Source organism: Ptiloglossa arizonensis, chromosome 4 (genome assembly GCF_051014685.1).
Source record: "Ptiloglossa arizonensis isolate GNS036 chromosome 4, iyPtiAriz1_principal, whole genome shotgun sequence".
NCBI lineage: Eukaryota > Metazoa > Arthropoda > Insecta > Hymenoptera > Colletidae > Ptiloglossa > Ptiloglossa arizonensis.
This window is the reverse complement of record NC_135051.1, coordinates 26,830,232-26,848,552: the sequence shown is the minus strand read 5'-3', so window position 1 is coordinate 26,848,552 and position 18,321 is coordinate 26,830,232. Positions and strand designations below refer to the sequence as shown.

The 18,321-nt window shown below is 58.3% G+C and overlaps 1 protein-coding gene across 6 annotated transcripts in view; it reads left to right on the top strand.

The window, feature by feature from the left end:
* Positions 1–18,321, top strand: part of Hth (Meis homeobox homothorax) — a 440,142-nt gene that overhangs the window by 227,531 nt on the left and 194,290 nt on the right. For all 6 annotated transcript variants that reach the window (XM_076310509.1, XM_076310510.1, XM_076310508.1 and 3 more), the window contains one exon: positions 382–489. In XM_076310509.1, the coding sequence (XP_076166624.1) occupies positions 382–489 (108 nt within the window). The remainder of the gene's footprint in view (positions 1–381; positions 490–18,321) is intronic.

Sequence of the window (18,321 nt, the reverse complement as noted above, 5' to 3'; positions counted from 1 at the left end):
CCGCGTCCACGCGTAATAACTGTTCCGCGGCGGAATTTCGCCACGGGACCCGTTTATTTTTGCGCTCCGCGAGAACCGCCCGGCGTTATTGGCCGGCGCGGGTTTCCGTTTTCACGAATTTATGTTTTTCATTAGCCCCGCGAGTGGCAACACCGAAAGCCGGTCCATTCAATTCGCCCCGGTATCGTTCACCCCGTTATGATGCAAATTCGATCGTTTTCCCGATCGGAGTTGCGCGCGGGCGCTCGCGCCTTGCCATACGGTCCATGCGTTTTCCATCCACTGCGGCCACAGTTTGTCCATGCGTGTGTGTATGTCTATGTGTACGTGTGTGTGACGAGGAAACGATTAACGGAGAATCGATGTTTTTCTTTGCTTCAGGTAAATGGTGTCCGCGTAGGGAATGGAGTTCGCCGCCGGACGCGCAGCGAGCGGCTAGCGACGCGCGTCGCGGCGTCCTTTACTCTTCCGTCTTCCTCGGTAGTCCCGGTAAGTCTCACGAATATACGCTTCCCGCGAAACTTTCCGCGTCCTTGCGAAATTGAACATCTCGCGCGAAATACGAGGCCCTTCGCTCCGGGACGTTTCGCGTAGGTACGTACGCGAGCTCGTACCTCGTCCTTAATTAAACGGGGAAGGTTGGCGTCCTTTTATCCTCGTCGAGTTCGCGACGTCGATGTCCCTCGATCCGTCGCCGATCGATCGACGCCGCGACCGGTAGACGCTCGATCTCGCGCGAGAGACAGAGAGCGAGAGAGAGAGAGAGAGGAGCGCGGAATTAACGGGTCGGGGGATGAGGACGGAGGGGGGATAAAAAAAAAGAAGGATAAACAACGAAGCGAGCACGCACACGCGCGTCGACAGCGGCGCGTGTGCGTTAGCGCGAGATACGCGGCAGGCCCCCGGTGGGAGGAGCGCGATCGTTCGCGGCATAAACAAGTTTTAATCGTGCCTCGGGCATTCGCCGCGTTGAATAAATATTGATATCGGGTGACGCGACGGCCAATCAGAATCGGGGCTTATGAAACAAGCCGCTTACACCTCCGCCTGTCTATCGCGGCGCACACGCTCGCGCGGTCGCTCGCTCGCTCGCTAGCTCGCGCCACCTATTCGGTCGCGCGTACGCGACGAGCGTTCGCGGCCTCGAAACGTCCGAGGTGAAGGAATATTAGGGCGTTCCGTGAAAATATTGCTCCGCGTTTCGAAAGCTCGATTTATCGGGGCGCGCAACTACGACGAAACGTAATTTCGAGCCCGACGATCTATCGTCTTCCGTTGGGAGAGCAATTGCATTCCTTCGCAACATCGTGCCGGCTCTTCGGGACGCAAAAAACACCGGGCTGTCGTTCGACCTCGTCATCGTCGTCGAATCGACTCCCGCTCAAAGAGCGCGCCCGTTGCTCGAATTGCAATTTTCTTCGCAATAACGGCGCAATCGGCGCCGAAGCTTTGATTTCCCCGCGAACTCGATCGACGAATAAACGAAACGACGACCGTGGCGCGGAACCGCGCGGGTAAGTTATTTCCCTCCCCCCTTCTCCATCCTCCTCGTCATCGTCCTCCTCCTCCGCGTCCCGTTCGCGCGGGGAAGGTTTCGCGGTCGCGAAAGGGTCGGAGGGAGAGACGAAGGCGCGATCGCGAATTTTCGTTGATTCTCGCGCGGCCGGCTCGCGGCGAAGTCGGCCGTCGATACCCATCGATGCCTCGTCTAATTCTCGCGGAAACGATCGCGGTGCTGTCTATCTTCGATTTCTCCTTTAATTAAATTACGCGGCCGCCAAGGAGCTCGCCGATAAGAGGACGTAAATCACTTTCCAGTCGATAACTAATCGAACGATTCCGAGAGACGTCGAGTCTCTCTCGTCGTGGAAGACGGTAGTATCGCGCGTGCGCGGACGCACGTACACACACGAGCGCGCGGCCGCGCGGTCGCGCGATCGCGCACCGGTTCCCTCTTTCCTCCCTGGCGCGTTACTCTAGCTCGCGCTCTGCCCTCTTCCTCTTCGTTCGAAGGAACGGAGGGAATATGAGCGAATGCCAGAGGTAGAGAGAAGCTCGCGAGCTCGCCGCGAGGGGAAGAGACCGGGAGAGGGAGAGCGAGAGAGGGATCGGCGAAGCTCGCGGTGGAAAAGGGACGCGCGTACCGGCCGGGGAGAGAGACGGACCGAGGGCCGAGCTACGGCTGACGGAGAGGTCCGCGTGGCGTCTCCATGGCAACCAGCCGAGGCGGGAATGCGACGGTAACCATGGCAGCCGCGGGTTACTCTCTCTCGGACCAGAGCCGTCTGTCCCTCTTTCTGCTCCCTCGTCCTCTTCGTTCTCCTCTCTCGTCCGGACCTCTTCCTTCCGCCCACGGCTCGAGCTACGAGCACCGACGGATCCGCAAAGAGAAGGTGGAGCGGACGCGGACCCAAGCTACGGAGAAACGTTCCGCTTCCTTTTCGCTTTTTCTCTCCTCTACTCTCCTCTCTACATTCCCCTACTCTACGCGCGAGTTTTCTTTCGATAATCGTAACGCGTCTTTGGCGCATCGCGCGAAACGAGTCGCGGCCGGATCGCGATTGGTTCGCAATGCCGAGCTCGCGAGCGTAATCTCGAGCTCGATGGAGATGGCGAATGATGGAGCACGCGGTTACTCGGCGTTCGGAGTTCTCGCGACCGAAAACCGTGGGTCTTCGAGAGGCGTCGGACGCAATGGCGCGCGCGGAGCTCCGAAACTCTTTCTTTCCTCCCGATCGAAATTCAAACGGAGCGTCCATCTTTCCCCGATGCACGGCCAGCTGGATTTCCCTGGCCGTGACTCGACACCGTTTCCGTTGCCCGAAGCGGTTCCGCGCGTTAACGTTGTTTTTAAAAAGGGCCGCGAGCGCGCATTAATTAATCGAAATACGGAAACGGGGGATAAATTTTATCTCGGCCGGGCAGCCCGACTGTTAATAACGAATCGTTAATGCTAATTTTTGATTTATGCGTTCATAATCTTTCCCCTCGGCGCGTCTCTCTGCGGTCGCGTCCTCCCCGCCCACCGTTCCCGCGTTTTTGAACGTAACCGATATCGGTGACTGAATTAAACGACCGGCCGGAAGCGCGGGATAAATTTTGTTGCAGGATGCGCCGGGTTATTAATAACGACTATTTCCTAGCAGTTCGTTAATAGGGCGATACGATTTACGCGCACCGCCCCCGCTTTGTTCGAAATTTTACCGTGCTGCTCGTCGATTCGTCGAGTAATTTCCCCCGTCTTCCTTTTCCATTTCTTTTTTTTCCGTCCATCGTTTCGAATTTGCACCGTTCCAAACGCGCGTACTTCAAAAAGCGTAGGGAGGTTCTTCGACGCGGAAACGCGACTCGACGATCCTAGACTCGAGGAATCCCGGGATTCCGAGCGACGCTCGACTCCCGATACGTCGCCACGAGAATCGAGTTTCTGCGTCGACGACGGGCTCTACATTTTCCCCGACCGATATATTCTCGTCGGGCCATCCATTACGGTTAGTCCGTTCCGGGACTCCTTAACGCGTACGCGCGCTGTTATTTTCAGTTTCGTCGAGTTACGCGCGGCGCGAAGCGCGAGTCGTCGATTCGGACGCGGCGTTCGCCAGCGACGGGAACGACCACGAAACGATTCGACGTCGAACGGAATCGCTGGCATCGTTTCCGCGAGAAGAACGCGTGGCTTCTCTCCTTCCGGTGAGAAGGTTCGACATCGGTTAACCGGTGTCCAGCCGTTCGGTACTCCCGCGAAACCATCGACACCCGTCTAATCTTTCGTGGAAAGTAGCTTTCGCGCGCGTCCCTTCGTCGAACGCGAGTTTATTTCGCACTTTGGCGCTCCGGTGTCGAGTTCCTAATCGCATCGGTCCGAGCGGTCTTCACTCGGCGCCGTGCGCGTCGAACGCGTCTCGTCGAAACGCAAACTCGTTTCGCGACCTCGTTCCTCTGGCTACGCGCGCGTCGCTTCGAAAATTCTTTCCCGCCGCGTTAACGGGAACGAGATCCCTGACGTCAATCCCGGTCGCTTTGTTTACCTCGACGGTTGTACAGACATTCTTTCGAACGGTCTCCGGGTACGAATCGAGAAAATAGACTCGAGCGATTTCGTGGTACACGAGCCGGAACGACGCGGTTGGGCGCGAGATCGCGTTCGTCTCGTCGTTTTTTCCTCTGTTTACCGAGGCCGACGTTTATCGCGTTGTCCGGGATATTCGAAGTGGGTCGAGCGTCGCTTAAATTTCGCTCGGTTCCGAAATAAATTCGGTGCCGAGAAAGAAAGAAAGAAAGAAAGAAGGAAAGAAGGAAAGAGCTCCCTCGGTCCCTCGTCGCTGGAATTTCAGTGTCAGCGAACCGCGATGGAGCCGCTGGACGGGGGTTAGGGAAGGGAGGAGGGTTGCGCGCGAGGAAATAAATTACCGCGCGGTCGCGAGACAAATTCGTCGAAATTTCGTCGGAGAGCTACTTGACCGCTCACTCGCGGTAGATCTCGTTACGGTTCCGGTAGGTGGAGGCGGAGGTGGAGGCGGTCGGTCGAGAGGTACGAGGGACTCGTGGGGCGGCGAGGGGCCGGTGTGGGGTCGAAACCGGGTGGTAGAAGCCGGCGGAATTCTCTCGGTTTGGTTTTTCGTGGGTCGCATATCACTCCCTACCGCGTCGAGCACGGAACCGCTGCTCCGGGCTAACCCTCTCCTCCTTCGCCACCCTCCGGCTCGGCCCTGTCCCACCCCCGCGCTGCAACGGCACACGGCATGGCTCCCTTTTCCGGCGAGTGTAGCGTAATGTAAGGGTTGCGCCCGCGTCGGCGGTGTTCGGGGGGTGAGAGAGTTTAAAACCCCTTGGGGCTTGAGGTCCAGGCCGGTTAGATTTATCGGATGTTTTGGTTGGCGGCCATTGTTAGCTGCCCCTCTCTCCCACCCTCTTTCCCTCTTTCGGTGTTCTCTACGGCCAGTGGCGTAGTCGTTTCCGTCCAATAGGAAAGCATTTTTTGGTCCTTTTTACTCGGGTCTCGAACGCCCGTCGAGCTCGCCCGGATATCGGGATCGGAATTCCGGCCGAGCAATAACGCTTCGAACGCTAAGAACTCGCGCGAGGGAGCCAGAGAGCGAGCGAACCCTGTTTCGTCGGTGTTCCTTCGGTCGGGAGCGAAATTGATCGTCGGTGGATTTTTCGTGATCGTTCTCGAGTAAACGGTAACGCGAAGACGCGTTTGGCCGGGAAATACGTTCGTTTGGGTTCCGGAAGGTACCGTCTCGTCTACGCTATTGCGTCCCGTTCTTCGTTTCGCGTGCAAACACTCGTTTCGCTTCGAAGAGAATCTCTCGGCGGGGGCGGCGGCGGCGGCGGCGGCGGCGGCGGCGCGCGGCGCACGGCCCCCTCGGCTATTGTGCGCGCCGGTTTGAACGATGTTCGAGCTCACGGGCCGCGACCCTTCGGTTTCGACCCTCCCGACCGCAGTTCTCTCCACCCGTTCTAACCGGTACATCGCGATTCGTCGAGGAAACCCCGTCGAAACGCTGTCTCGTCTCGGCGATCGATGCTACCCCGGTAATTGGCCAGCCTCGAAAGGGGGCCTCCGCCGTTCTAATTACAGAGCGAAAACGCGTTCGCGCGTCTGCGCTCCGGGCTCGTAGCGCAACGCGTTTCCGATGGTTCGCGGGATCGGACGGTTTCGGCTCGGTCGACGATTCGTCTCGCGGAAGGGAATTCGTGCGGGTAGTCGTACGACGCGAACCGGCCGAGAAACGAACGTGGAGGCAGGGTTTCTCCCGCGGCCGCACAGGGCCACCTCGTGTTCTTCGATTAGCAGGAGACCGACCCGACCGTGACCTCTCTCCTCTCCTCTCCTCGTCCGCGGCGTACCGTGCCATAGGTGGAGAAGATTCTCTCCCTCTTTCGTTCCCGACTCGTTCCCTTTCCGTTTCTCTCGTGCTCCATCTCGCGGCACTGATTGGACGATCCATCACCGGTGCTCGTCTCTCTCTCGCCCGCGTCCGCTCTACCCTGTCTCGCCTTTCTCTCGTTTCCTCCGGAGCCTCTCTTACGGAGGAACCGGACACACGTTCGCGCGCGTACATACGTTCCGTCCTTATGTACTTATGTAGATGGGTAAATACGCGAGCGAGAGAGCGCCGAGCGCGCCGAGAGCGCGCCTCGAGTACCCTAGCGGTGTTAAATATTCCGAGGAGATATTTTTCGTTAATTTTAACGACGCGCGCTCGTCGCGTAGACCTCGGATACGCCGAGAGTCGATCGAGAACGAACGCTTTTCTCGCGGTGAGAGATTCTCGAGCGTTTCTCGAACGCGAAACTGGGATCCAGCGATCGCGTACGTTGATCGCAAAGTTGCTTCTCGAAAACGGCGCTCGCTGGCGACGCGTGCACTCACGCGCGCACGTAATCGCGCGTGCACGCAGTCGCTCGGCAACAGGAACACCGACGAGTCGCGTACCGACGACCATCGCCCAGAGGGGCGGCCATTCTCGCGAGAGGGTGGGAGGGTAATTGGTTCCCATGGAGGCAGAAAACGCCTCGCTCGAAAACGTTCCGTCGAAACCGCGCGGGGAACACGGTCGAGGACGTGAAAGAGTGCCTCGTCTTTCCAGGACGACAAACGACATCGAAGCGTTGTTTATTTACGACGAGATCGCTCGCGTATGCGAAACAGTCGCGCGTGCTGAATGCACCGAACGGAACCGAACAAGGATTCAACGGGCCCGAAAAAGGCCCGGTGTCCTCTCCATTGTGTCGCTCGGTATGGCTCCGACACTCGCGAACCGTAAAAGCGCGCGCGGCATTTCCGGTTCTCGTCCGGTATCGTTTCCCCCCACCGACGAAAAGTATATTTTTTCCTCGATATCGTTTCCGCGTCGCGATCGCTCGCAAAATCGTCCCCGGGAGGGAGAGAAGCGAAACGGAGCAGGGATCGAAGACACCTCGGTCGGAGATAGAAGCGAAGGTAACGTCGGATCGGTGGCGTACGTTGGAACAATCGAGGTGTCGCGCGACGATACGGGCGAGTTAAAAGGAGAAAAGAACGGGAATGGAAAGGAAGCAAGGAGACGAAGAAGGAAGGCGACGGCCCGATAAACGTGATACACGTCGCGGGATATACACAGGCGTGCCGCGCTATCCACGGTCCGTATTCATTAGTTCCTTACTCAAAGGCACGGAAATAGTTCCGGAGTTGCGGGAGGCACAAAGCACAAAGCTCTGTCGCGGAACAATGAGAGATAGCGGGGGAGCGAGAGAGGAACGAGAGGTGGAGTCGTACGTAACGGCGATGCTCGCGAGACCGGTAGGGAGAGGGGGTTGGAACTGCAGATTTCACCAAGTCGAAGATAGGCACAATGGTTTAGCTCGCGAGAGCGCGTCGTTTCTCGTCGTTTCTCGTCGTTTCTCGTGTCCCCTCTCCGTCGTTCCTTTCGGGTATACGACTCGTTTCTTCCGTTGGCTCCCGTTTCTCTCTCTCTCTCTTCGCAATATTCGTACGCGTTGAATATATTAATGCGCCGAGAGATATGTAAAGCGCGCCCGAGCGGGAGTCGCGGGACTCCGCACGGTGGCTGGGGCTGGCTGCGATATTACCGAAATGTGTCTCGAAGCTGCGAACCCGTGTGCCGCTCCGATATTAAACAGCAGCCGTCGTTGCATCCGCGGCGCGGTATTTCCGCCCGGCGCGGCGCGGCGCGGTGGTTCCGCGGCGCTCCCCGAATTTTCAGCTCTTCCTTCCGCTGGTTGGTCGTTGCGTCGAGCGGCTCTCGCCGCCTTTGTTCTCACGTGGAACCGGTGGTATCGCCCCGACGCCATACTTTCGCGCGGCCGTACTTGCCGAAATATGAAAATCCGCGCGACGGCGGTCCGTCATCGGGCGCGCGGGACGCCAGCTGCGCCGAACGAGCGAACGGTCCGTCGAAATCGCAGCTTTCGGAATCCAGTTTCGCGCAACCCTGCAAAGGACAAAGAAAACGCGACGGGATAATTAAAACGGGGAATTCACCGAGGGGTGGCCGAGTCCGCCCGCTGCGTCATCGGGGGATAAAGAAGCGAGAGGGAAGCGCGCCAGGAAAATATACACCGGAGAAGCGGGGAGACAAAAAAGGAAAGGGAAGAAGAAAAAAAGGAAAAAAAAAGAAAAAAGTTGCGGAAGAGACGAATATAGCTCGAAAGTGTGCTAGCGGAGGGCGAGCCGGGGTTGGGTGCTAGGTATGGTGCGGGGCTGGAGGGCGGAGGGAAGGGTAGTTTCTCGATGTAGCACGGTACAGCACGGTACAATCGGTGGTACCGGCACATGGGCACACGCCAACTTCCTCTCTCACCCGCTACGTCCCGTCTTCTCTCGCCTTCGTTCTCTGCCTCCACCTCCGCATCCACATCCACCTCGAACGTGCCCCTGCACGGAGTTCTCCCAACCTACGGCCCAACCCCGGCAGCGGCAGCAGCACCGGCAGCACCCAACCCAGACCCTGGGGCTGTCAAACGCAGGCCGAATCTTCTTCTGCTCGTGACAGCCTGGAAATGAAGAGAGTGCCCCCGCGTGGCGTATCCTACCCGCTTTCCTATGTACGTTAACGCGCGTCCTAGGAATGTACGTTCTGTTCTCACACGCGTGTCCACGTTATCCCTTTAGCGCGTTCGTGGTCCGGCCTGTGTTACGAGCACGAGTTCAACGGAGGTCGGTGCTCCGGCCTGCCGTCTCTTTCGTTTCGCCCCGTTCTTTCGTTACCCCGCCTTTAATTTCGTCCGCGTCTGGATCGATTCGATTTTTTTTTTCTCTCTTTCTTTTCTTTTTTTTTCTTTTCCCCCTCGGTGATTCGTCCCCCGATCGTTCCCCGCGTCGATCGCGGAGTTTCGCGAAAAATCGATCGACGAAGGGCGGGGACGAGTTCGTCTCTCGAAACGCTCTCGCGAGCGGGCGCGAGTTACGAAGACGGTTTCGCCGAGTCCCCGTCGTCGTTTATTACGGATTGCAACTTGCACTTTTCGAGAGATTCGAGCGGCTGCGAGTTTCACCGGTCTCGCGGGTATTCTCTAAAGGAGGACCGAAGAGGCTGAAAGGGCTCTGCTCGCCGATTACGAAGCGCTTTTCGAGAGCGATCATTAGCGCAATTATTATTGTGTCGGAGCACAATGCGCGCACCGGCGTCCTCGACTACAATGGCCCGCCGAAGGTGAAGAGGCAAAGGATAGAGAGAACGCGGCCCTGGAACAACCGACTCGGTAAATTCTTCGCGGCCGAGCGAAAATAGACCGGGCGACGAATCGTCCTCTTCCGCGAAAAAGTAGAAATTTCCACGCGCGAGAAACATCGTCGTCGCGTAACCGTTTGCCCGTTGGATCGCGCGCGGTGGAGATTCCGTCGAGATTCCAAGGTATTCTTCGTACGCGCAACGGACAGGAACAACGTTTTCGAGAAGTAAGTACCCGCGGGGTTCTTTCAACGCGCGGTACAACCGCGAGGCCGCGCGGGGACTCGAGCTTCGCCGACCGCGTCGAATAGTCGTTCGAGTCCTGTTCGACGTTCGGCTAAAGTATGTTCGGTGCTCATTGGTACCGGGAATGGTGGAAGAGAAGGTATATCTATTAGAACGTACCGCGGCAACTCGATGCGTTTACATCGTCGTACAAGAGGCCTCGCGTATACCTCGGTTCGATATTACCGGTGCGTTCGCCGTGTTATTACGGCGTTACATTCCGTCGTACACGGAATCCGTCGCGTTCGATCCACGAGTACAACGATCCTCGTTGTTCCGCGTTTCTTTTCTTCCCGGTTTATGCGCCGTGGCCGTTACGGGCCCTTCGAAAAATATTATCGACGGTTCGCCGTGCCTTTCGCGGAATAACGGTGCGCGCGTTTTGTCCACCGTTCGACCGTTTTATTACCGTTTCACCCCGAGTGTCCAGCCGCGTCGTTCGCCGTGGACCTCGCCTACGCCGATGAATCGAATTTTCTCGATTCGGTTTTGGATCGACGGAAGACGCCTTTCGGTAATTGAGACCTCCTCGATCTCCCCTCCTCCCTGGCCGATGGTCCATCGCCGGTATAGGTGCGCGGAAATTATTATGCCGGGGCCAAGATGGGTCTCTCTCCGGTTATCTGCTCGCCGGCGTGTTTCTCACCCCGCCCTATTAGTTCCACCGTGTCCCGGGAATCTATACGGACGGGCGTCGTGTCGGTTTTTTCCTCTTTTCTTTCTTTCTTTTTCCCTCCGGTCCGTTCCCCTTTCCCCCCCGCGTCGGCGGGGCCCGTCGTGCCACGTTTCTCCGGGTCTCGCGACACGGTCGTCGCGCGACGAAGGTTCACCGGGGCCCCTGGGTGAAATACTGCGACTCGATTTCAACACCTCGGCGTCGTTAATTAGCCCGAGCCACTCGACTTTTATTCCGGCAGCATCCTGCGCCGTTTAATTACAACCGGCGTGCAGCAGAAACGGAGCAGGGGCGGGAAAGGCGGGAGGGGAACGCGGGGGGCAGAGGATCCCGGGCGCGTGTGGTACACGCTCCGCGCTACCTGCCGGACGCGACACACCGAGTCCTCGCGACCAACACGAGCTACCTCCGCGTATCCGCTCGGTATCGCCGCTATCGGCTCCGCGTGTACGCGGCTCGCTCCGTGCACGGACCAGTTTCGTTCCTCGTCGCTCGGCCCGATCCTCCGACCGGGATTCGGTAACGAGATTGCGCTCCGCCGTGGCGAGGTGTCGGCTCCGGAGAAATTTAAGGGTGTAATTTGCCCTCTGCCGTTCGGTGTGTCCGACTCGGACCCGGACGATCGATCGTCCTTTATCTCGGGTCTCTCCATCGGGCCAGATCCACCGCGGATAGAGGAACGGTCCCGAGCTTCGGACGAAAAGCTGGCCCGTCGTCTCTGGACGACGTTTTCCACCGTGTATCGCGTCGGAAGGTAGACGTCCGATCCGAATCGCAGACGGAGAATGGTTGCTACGTTGGAACAAAGTTCCGCGAACGCGCGATATTTTCGCGATTCTCCGCGTCGCGTGCACGGATCGCTCGAAAGGGTTCCACGAGTGTTGTTGTTCGAGCGTTGTAACCCGACGCGCAAACTCTCGCGATTGCTCGCCAGTGTTCGGCCAAACACCGTCCCCCCTCGGAGTAATCGCTCTTCCGTTTGTTTGTTGTTCCGGTTTAATTCTTTCGCGAGGCGTACCGTGAAGGGGTCCGCGGTATAGGTCAATGGGAAACTAATTGTCGGCGTTTCGAGGGTGCGTGCACGACCGGGGGGAGATTTCCGCCGCTACTCCGAGGGTCGATTCGAGGGTGGTTGAGAAGTCCAAGCACTCGACGAGAGCCGACGTGGAGTAGCGGAGAAGCCGAGCCGGACGATGAGACCAGACGGAGTAGAAGGGCGAACGAGAACGCTCGAGCCTGGAGAGCCCAGACCGGAGAAACAATGCGATCTCGCTCGCGGCCCCTACGCGCGTAACCCTACCTACCGGCGAGCGACTTCTTCGATCCGCGAATCTCGATTTCGACTCGAACACGAATCGACTCTGCGCGACGCTGGCGTATCGAGGGAATCGAGAAAATCGGGGGCGTGGTAATGGAAGAAAGCTACCATCTGGGGCACCCGTGTTATTTACAACCGGCGAGCGGTTGTATCGTAGGCGGTGTAAAAAATTTTGAAAATTGCACGAACCTCGCTCGGGGCCACCACTTACCCGCGTTCCATCGGCCTCTACCCGCGCAACGTGTAAAGCACCCGATATTATGTATTTATTATAATGCGATCCAGGCTCCGACCGATGGCGCGGCCGCGTTGTTCCCGCGCCACGGCCCCGCGGAGCGGCGCGGCGCGGCGCGGCACGGCGCGGCGCGGCGCGGAGCCGGGGCGGAGGGATAATCAATTTATCACTGCAGGTGCCTCCGCGCATTTACATACACGAGGACGACGGAGTCGTCGTTACCTCGCCGTCGCTCTTTTCGCATTCTCCGCGCAGTTATTCGCGCCGGTACAAATTGCCGCGCTGAAACTCGATGCAAATTTCCTTCGATCGCTTTACACGCTCGATCATCCGACGCGCGCGGCCGCCGTCGGTTGAAAAAGTGCCGGGTGCGCGGCCTTTTTCGACGTACCTGAATATTCATTTCCGAACGACGCCGCGCTACCTCGAACCCGGACCAATTTTTCCAACGATCTTCGCGCGAGCGTGCTCCTCGTCGCTGAACGTTCGCCCTTTCTTTCGAGAGGACGTCCAACGTACAGCTCGGTGGTCACCTCGGTGGGAAGGTTCGAGTTTATCGTCCACGGAGTAGGAACTTTGCCCGTGACCGAGGATCGCAAAAGTTACGCGCGAGCTCGCCGCGAGGATCAACGGTCCCGTCTCGAGCGGAGAGCCGGGTTTCTCCTCCGCGATCTCGCTCCAATTACGCGGCAAGGTCCATTAATTCTTAAGAACCGCGAGCAACGCCTCGGTCGCGCCGATCGAAGGTCGCCGGGCTCTACTCTTAATCTATACCGCTCCGAGTGCGCCGTAAAACCGGCGCTAACGCGGGCGCAATCTGAGAACGCGGTGATTTACGAGGTCGTACGATCGTCCGTCCACGCGTTGCGATCCCCTTCTCGACCTACATCGTTGGTCCTTCTAACCGATATTACGTATCTCGTCGCGTCCGCGCACGCTGGGACTCGGTTGCGTCGGAGAACCGATCGACGCAAGGAGAAACATTTCGGATTCGGGTTTCGAAACTGCTCGAATCGCGGTTTTCGGAGCCTCTATGGAGAGTACGCGAAGCGTCGGTGTCGAGAACGAGCGTTAAGAAAGCGAGAAGCTACTCGCGGAGGGTTCTCTAGGTTTTCGCGAGTTCTATTTTCCACGAGGGCGAGCAAAGAAGATCGATCGACGCTGGTAGCAGCGATTCTCTACGAATTTAATCACGCGCGAATCGAAGACGCCTAGCGATCGTCCGTAGGATCGCGGGAGCGTCGTAAAACGAGTCGTTTCGCGCAACCTCGAGTATCCACTCGGCGTTAACCGAGGCGCGCGGCTCGAATAAAATTCACCTTCCTCGATATCGATTACCCTCGGGTCCGGGACATCGAATCCGTCGTAAACGATCATCTTTCCCGTGTTTCCCGGCCTCTCGGAGCGAATCCCCGGTATTTTTTCCCGGTGCGATTTCGAGGTACGCGGAGCCGTGGCAGCCGCGGTAAAATAATCGTAAAGTAACGGAAGGCCTCGCCCACGCAACGGGTCTCTCGTGCGACGTTACATACCCTACACCTACTTGTTCTATCTGCATATCGGCCGGCACGAGAGTCTTCCCTCCTTCTTTCGCGCGGCATGCTCGTTTCGGGCTCTCGTGAGATAGCGAGGTGCCGTGCGAGCCGTACCGCACCGCCATAAGGGGTTAGGTTTACGAGCCGGGGCCGAGCGTCGATATCGTCGTCGCGCGAGAGAGAGAGAGAGCGAACGTACCCGACCTCGGGGACTTCCAGATCGCCGGGTCGGTCCGGGACGTGCCGGGACGGGCCGTGCCGACTCGGGACGGGACGGGACGGGACGGGACGCGCGTATACAGGGCCCTCGCGTTCAACGAGCGTATTTACTCGCGGCGAAAATCTATCCTCGACTGGTGTGGTAGCCGCGCGTGCTAACGTCCGCCGTTACGAACAGTCCCGGCGTTGTACGGTCGTTGCGCTCGCGTTTTTACGGGTCTGGTTCGACGACGATAACGCGGCTCGAGTGCGCGAGGGAGAACGACGGAGCGGTGGTATTTCAGGAGGAATAACCGCTCGCTTTCGTCGCGGACGTTTATCAGGGGCCAAGGGCTCGTGGAAGGGACTCGCAGCGCGAGCGGATTCAAATGGAACGCCGTCGAGGGAACGAAATTCGGCAGCCGGGCTCTCGTTGTCGTCGTGCCCGTTTACATCGTCGTCGTTTTTCTCGCAGCTGTCGCTGTTTTGTCCTCGGTGCTCGCTTTCGCGGCTACGAAGTCGAACCGCGCGTTTTTGTCGCTATTTTCGTGCCGTTAAAAATGCATCCATCGGGACGCGTCAACGCGGCCATTCGCCGTCGCCTCGTCGTCGTCGTGGTCGTCGTTGTCGTCTCGGTCGGTCTTTGCCACGATCTCGAACCTCGAGGCACTGGTGCGCGCGTGCATCGTTTCGTTTCCAATTTCGTCGATCGATCGTAGTTTCGCGCGTTCGAAAACGATCTCGAGTTCCGCGGCGCGCACCTACGCGAGATCGGAGGTTCGCGAGGTCGTCGAACTCCCCGCGCACAACAGGTTCGTCGATCCCGATCGGCGAGCGAGTGGTCGAAAACCCGTTCGTTTTTCGAGTTTCGAGTTTCGTCCCGCGGGAGGAAAATAATAGAAACTAATCGGGAGGTGGACCGCGCGGTCCCGGTCGATCGGCGTCCCTTGATCTCGGCGCGGAACTTTACATCGGCCGGTTCGTAAAAAACGAGGCGGCCGTGGACGGAGCCGCGTTCGATCGAATTGAGACGAGCGGAAAAAGGAGGAGGCCGGCGAACGGAGCGAAAGAGATAGAAGCGGAGATACGTTGCCCGGGGGTTAGACGTACGTAAGATGGAGTCTGGTTTGATGGAATGCTGCCTCCATCCCGACCGCGCGCAGCCCTCCCCTAACTTCTTTTCCTCCCCTTCCTCCTCGTGCTGCTCCTTGCTCGGATGTTCGGCACCTCTCTCCCACCTGGCCGGGGAACACGTACGGGCCGAGAGAGGCTGCGTCGAGACGACTCTCGCGCTTTCGAACCGGAGCGCCAGTCGGGACGCGGTCTCGAGCGACCGTGGAACGATCCGTATCCACCTAAGGCGGCCAATGAGACGGACCGCCGTATTAGGCGGTTGTATATGGCCCCTTCTATGCGCCGGTCGACCGTTCCGCGTACGCTCAAAATGGAGATAATAATCGCGCCGCGCTGATTAGACGCCCGTCGCGGATTCCAGCCGGCTTTCGAATCGCGGCGTTCACGGGTCCTTGCGCGTTCTCTCGCCTTCCGCTTCGTCGTATTAGGGCATGTCGGCGAGTGGCGCGAGGATGGCTTCCGTGGTTCGTCCTCGTCGATGGACGTCCCTTACCGAACTCCTCGAAACTCGCGTCGTTGGTTATCGCGGCCTCGCGACTATGTCCGTAGCCGGCGCCGAACAGCGTATTCGAGACGCTTTCGACGGAGACTTTGCGTTTCTTTCGAACGAAGAAAAATTGTGGCTATTAAACGAGCGAAAAATTAGTTTCGATAGCGTCTGAACGTCGCTCCAGCGATTTTGTCGCGTTACTCGTTCGATCTCCCCGAGGGAACGTCTCTCTCGTTTTCGCATGGAACGCAGTCGAGTCCCTTGGTCGCCTTTTTGCACCGTAGGGTTGCCTCGGAGTCGCGCGCTTTGCAAAAATTTTAATGGCGCGAAACGCGTCGCGGCGATCGGCTCCGATCTCCTGCCGGCAAGGTATATCGTGCGAGGCATTGTTCGATGGAAACGGGGGTCCAACGAGATAGCAGATCCGGGAGAGATAAGCGCTCTCCGGATGATGTATCGCCGGCGATGCTCCGGTGCGCCGCTCGATCGTAAGTACCGTCTTCTCCGACTCGGTACCGTACTGTTTTCCGACGAAGGACCCTCGAGATTCGAGGACGCGTTCGATACCGACGCGAACCGTTCCGTAAAGTGCCTCTTTCGCGCTCGTTCGCGAAATCTTTTCGAAACGCGAACCATACAAGCACCTCGACCGATTCTTATTACGAAAAGTCCCTTCGCGAGTTTACCGATCGTTCTCGTATACAAATTCCCCGCAAACGAAAGCTTCGTAACGATCGCGAGCGGAGAAACTTTCCTTTCGAGTTCCGATCATGCGTCGATTCGAGTTTCCTCTCGCGATTCGAGTTCCCAATACACTCTTCCCGCCCAATTTTTCCATTTCCTCTTCAACGGTCCTCGCGTTCGTTTCGATCGACCGAGCTAGCTTCCACCGCGCGATTCGAGTTCGGCGTCATCGAGGCGCGCGTGCTTGGCCGTTCACGCGCGTCTTCCGACTCGAAAAACCGGGAAATTCGACGCCGCGCGATTTTCGGCGAACGTAGCGAGCGTCGCGATGCAATTTCCGGTTTCGGTTGAAACAAAACCGCTCGGCGGGTGTTCGCGCGGCCGCGCTCGATATTGCGCCGCGGCTAGAGTCGAAACGCGGCTGCCTCCTCTTTCGCCCCGCGGCCGCATCTATCTGTGACGTTGAGTGACGCGTTTAGCGCGCGTCCGTTTTATTACGCGTCCCCATCGCGATCCCGGCCGCGGCTCCCCGTCCAATTTCATCGTACGATAAAACACGTGGCGACAAATTCGCTCGGCGATCGCGATCGAAACCGATCGCTGTTCGTGGAAACGCCGCGGTGTCGCGAATCGCGGGACCATTGGCGTTTAGACTTTCCGCGAGGGAGTTAGGGCGATGACGCTTTCCAAGAACGATTTCAGAGTTGGCGTAGGTTAGACGGTGGATTTAACAACCGTGGATGTAATTTGTTTACGTATCTTTCCACATAGATGCTTCTCATTTTCGCGCACGGTAACGTTTCGTTCCTAGCGGGATAGAATCATCCCTGTTTCGCGGTTACGGGGAAAAGCAAGGAAAAAGCTTCGCGAAACGATCGATAACTCGTCGAATGCTCGATTTCCATTCCCGTAGACGCTTCCAGAGCAGCTAGAAGTTCGCTCGGGACGTTAAACCGGGGTACCATTATCGATTCCGTGGAGAAGTTGGACGATACGGGGCGGAAAAAAAGAAAGTTCGAGAGGCGGGAAGACGGACGCGAGGGGAGCTTCTAGCTGAGAGTAAGAGGAGAGAGGAGAGAGGAGAGAGGAGAGAGGAGGCACGAAAAGCCAGTTTGTTGCCGCTCGCCTTTTGGACGCGGCGCGTTATTTAGTGGCGAGGCTCGTCTCGACTCGCTTAAGTGCTCCGGTGACTTACATCCCTCTGGGGCAAGGGCGCGCTAAGGGGGCGTGACCGTGTACCGTCCCGTCAGGGATCGGACGTACAATGGAAAGTTTGTCGAAAACGAGAAAGGGCGTGCGTACGTCCGTTCGTTTCTTCGTCCGTCGGACGAAACAAGGAATAAATCTCCGCGGTGGAAAGCGGAGAAACTTTGGCGTCGGTGATCCGAGGGAACGGTGCTCGAGTTCGGGATTAAGAAATTACGGCGAGGGTATCGTTTCGATCCCGAGAGGACTCGCGAAGAGTCACCGGGAGGAGGGTGTCGTCGAAACTCGTCCTCGCGAGCGCGATAATTCACGATCGCGCGCGACTAGGTCCGATAGCGAAAACTCGCCGGTTAGTATCGATCGAGCGAACGTTGCCGACGCGTCCGTCCCCCTTTTCGGCGCGTACCACGGGCCCGAATTCCATTCGATCCGGCTAAGCGGGCCTCCTAATATCGTCCGTGGTCGATTCCACGGCCGGATTCCCCGATGCTCGTTCGCCCGTTCGCTCGTTCGCCCCTAATGGCGACGCGTCGAAACGCCGCCACCGGGCGAAAAAGGAGCGAACGAGCGAGAGGGCGAGAGGGCGAGCTGCACGGTGGACCGGTCGAGCGACGCTGACGGCTCGCCAGGAATAATGTCGACTCATTATTCTTTCGGTGGGGGATTTATCAGGTCGAAGCACCGATAACGCGCTCTTTCGTTCGGTCGTTCCGGCCGGGGAAGATGCGCCGGTAGATAGCTATGCATTTATGCGCGTTGGCGGAGGAGCTCGGTTTTCGGCCGGTTCCCCTTTCGTCGTCTTTTTCCCGCCTTCCATCTACGCGATCTAACCCCGTCGTTTCTCCGCTCCTGGTTCTTTTTCTTCACCGGTTGCTCCTCATCGGGGAGGTTCGTCGTTCGTGCGCGGTGCCGCGCGTGTATCGTTGCAACGTACGGTATCATAGTTAGGAGAAGGTCCTCGGTTCGGTTTCTGCGGGGCGCTAACAAGACGGGCCTGCGGGCCAGCCCCGGTGAGTTATGGGCCCGCGCGTGCACGCCGCGCAGCCGTCCGTGAGCGGCGCACACGCGGTGCGCGAGTAGACGCGAGCACAATATCCGCGCCTCGTCTCGTTGGGATAGGATATAGAGGGCATAGCGGAGCTGTCGCCAGTTTTCTGGCTCATTACTGCCCACCGGCGCCCATTTCTCTCGCGCCTCCCTCCGTTTCCCTCTTTCGTTCATCTCCCTCTTTCTCGGCCAAGAACCGCGCCACCGTCACCGCCGATGCTATTGCCGCGTATTTCGCCTTTACGATCTCGCGCCAATTCTTTTTATCGAGACTCGCACGGTAATTGGCCGGTCTCGCGTCTCTTCGAGGCGTCGTCACCGCGCTGGATCACCC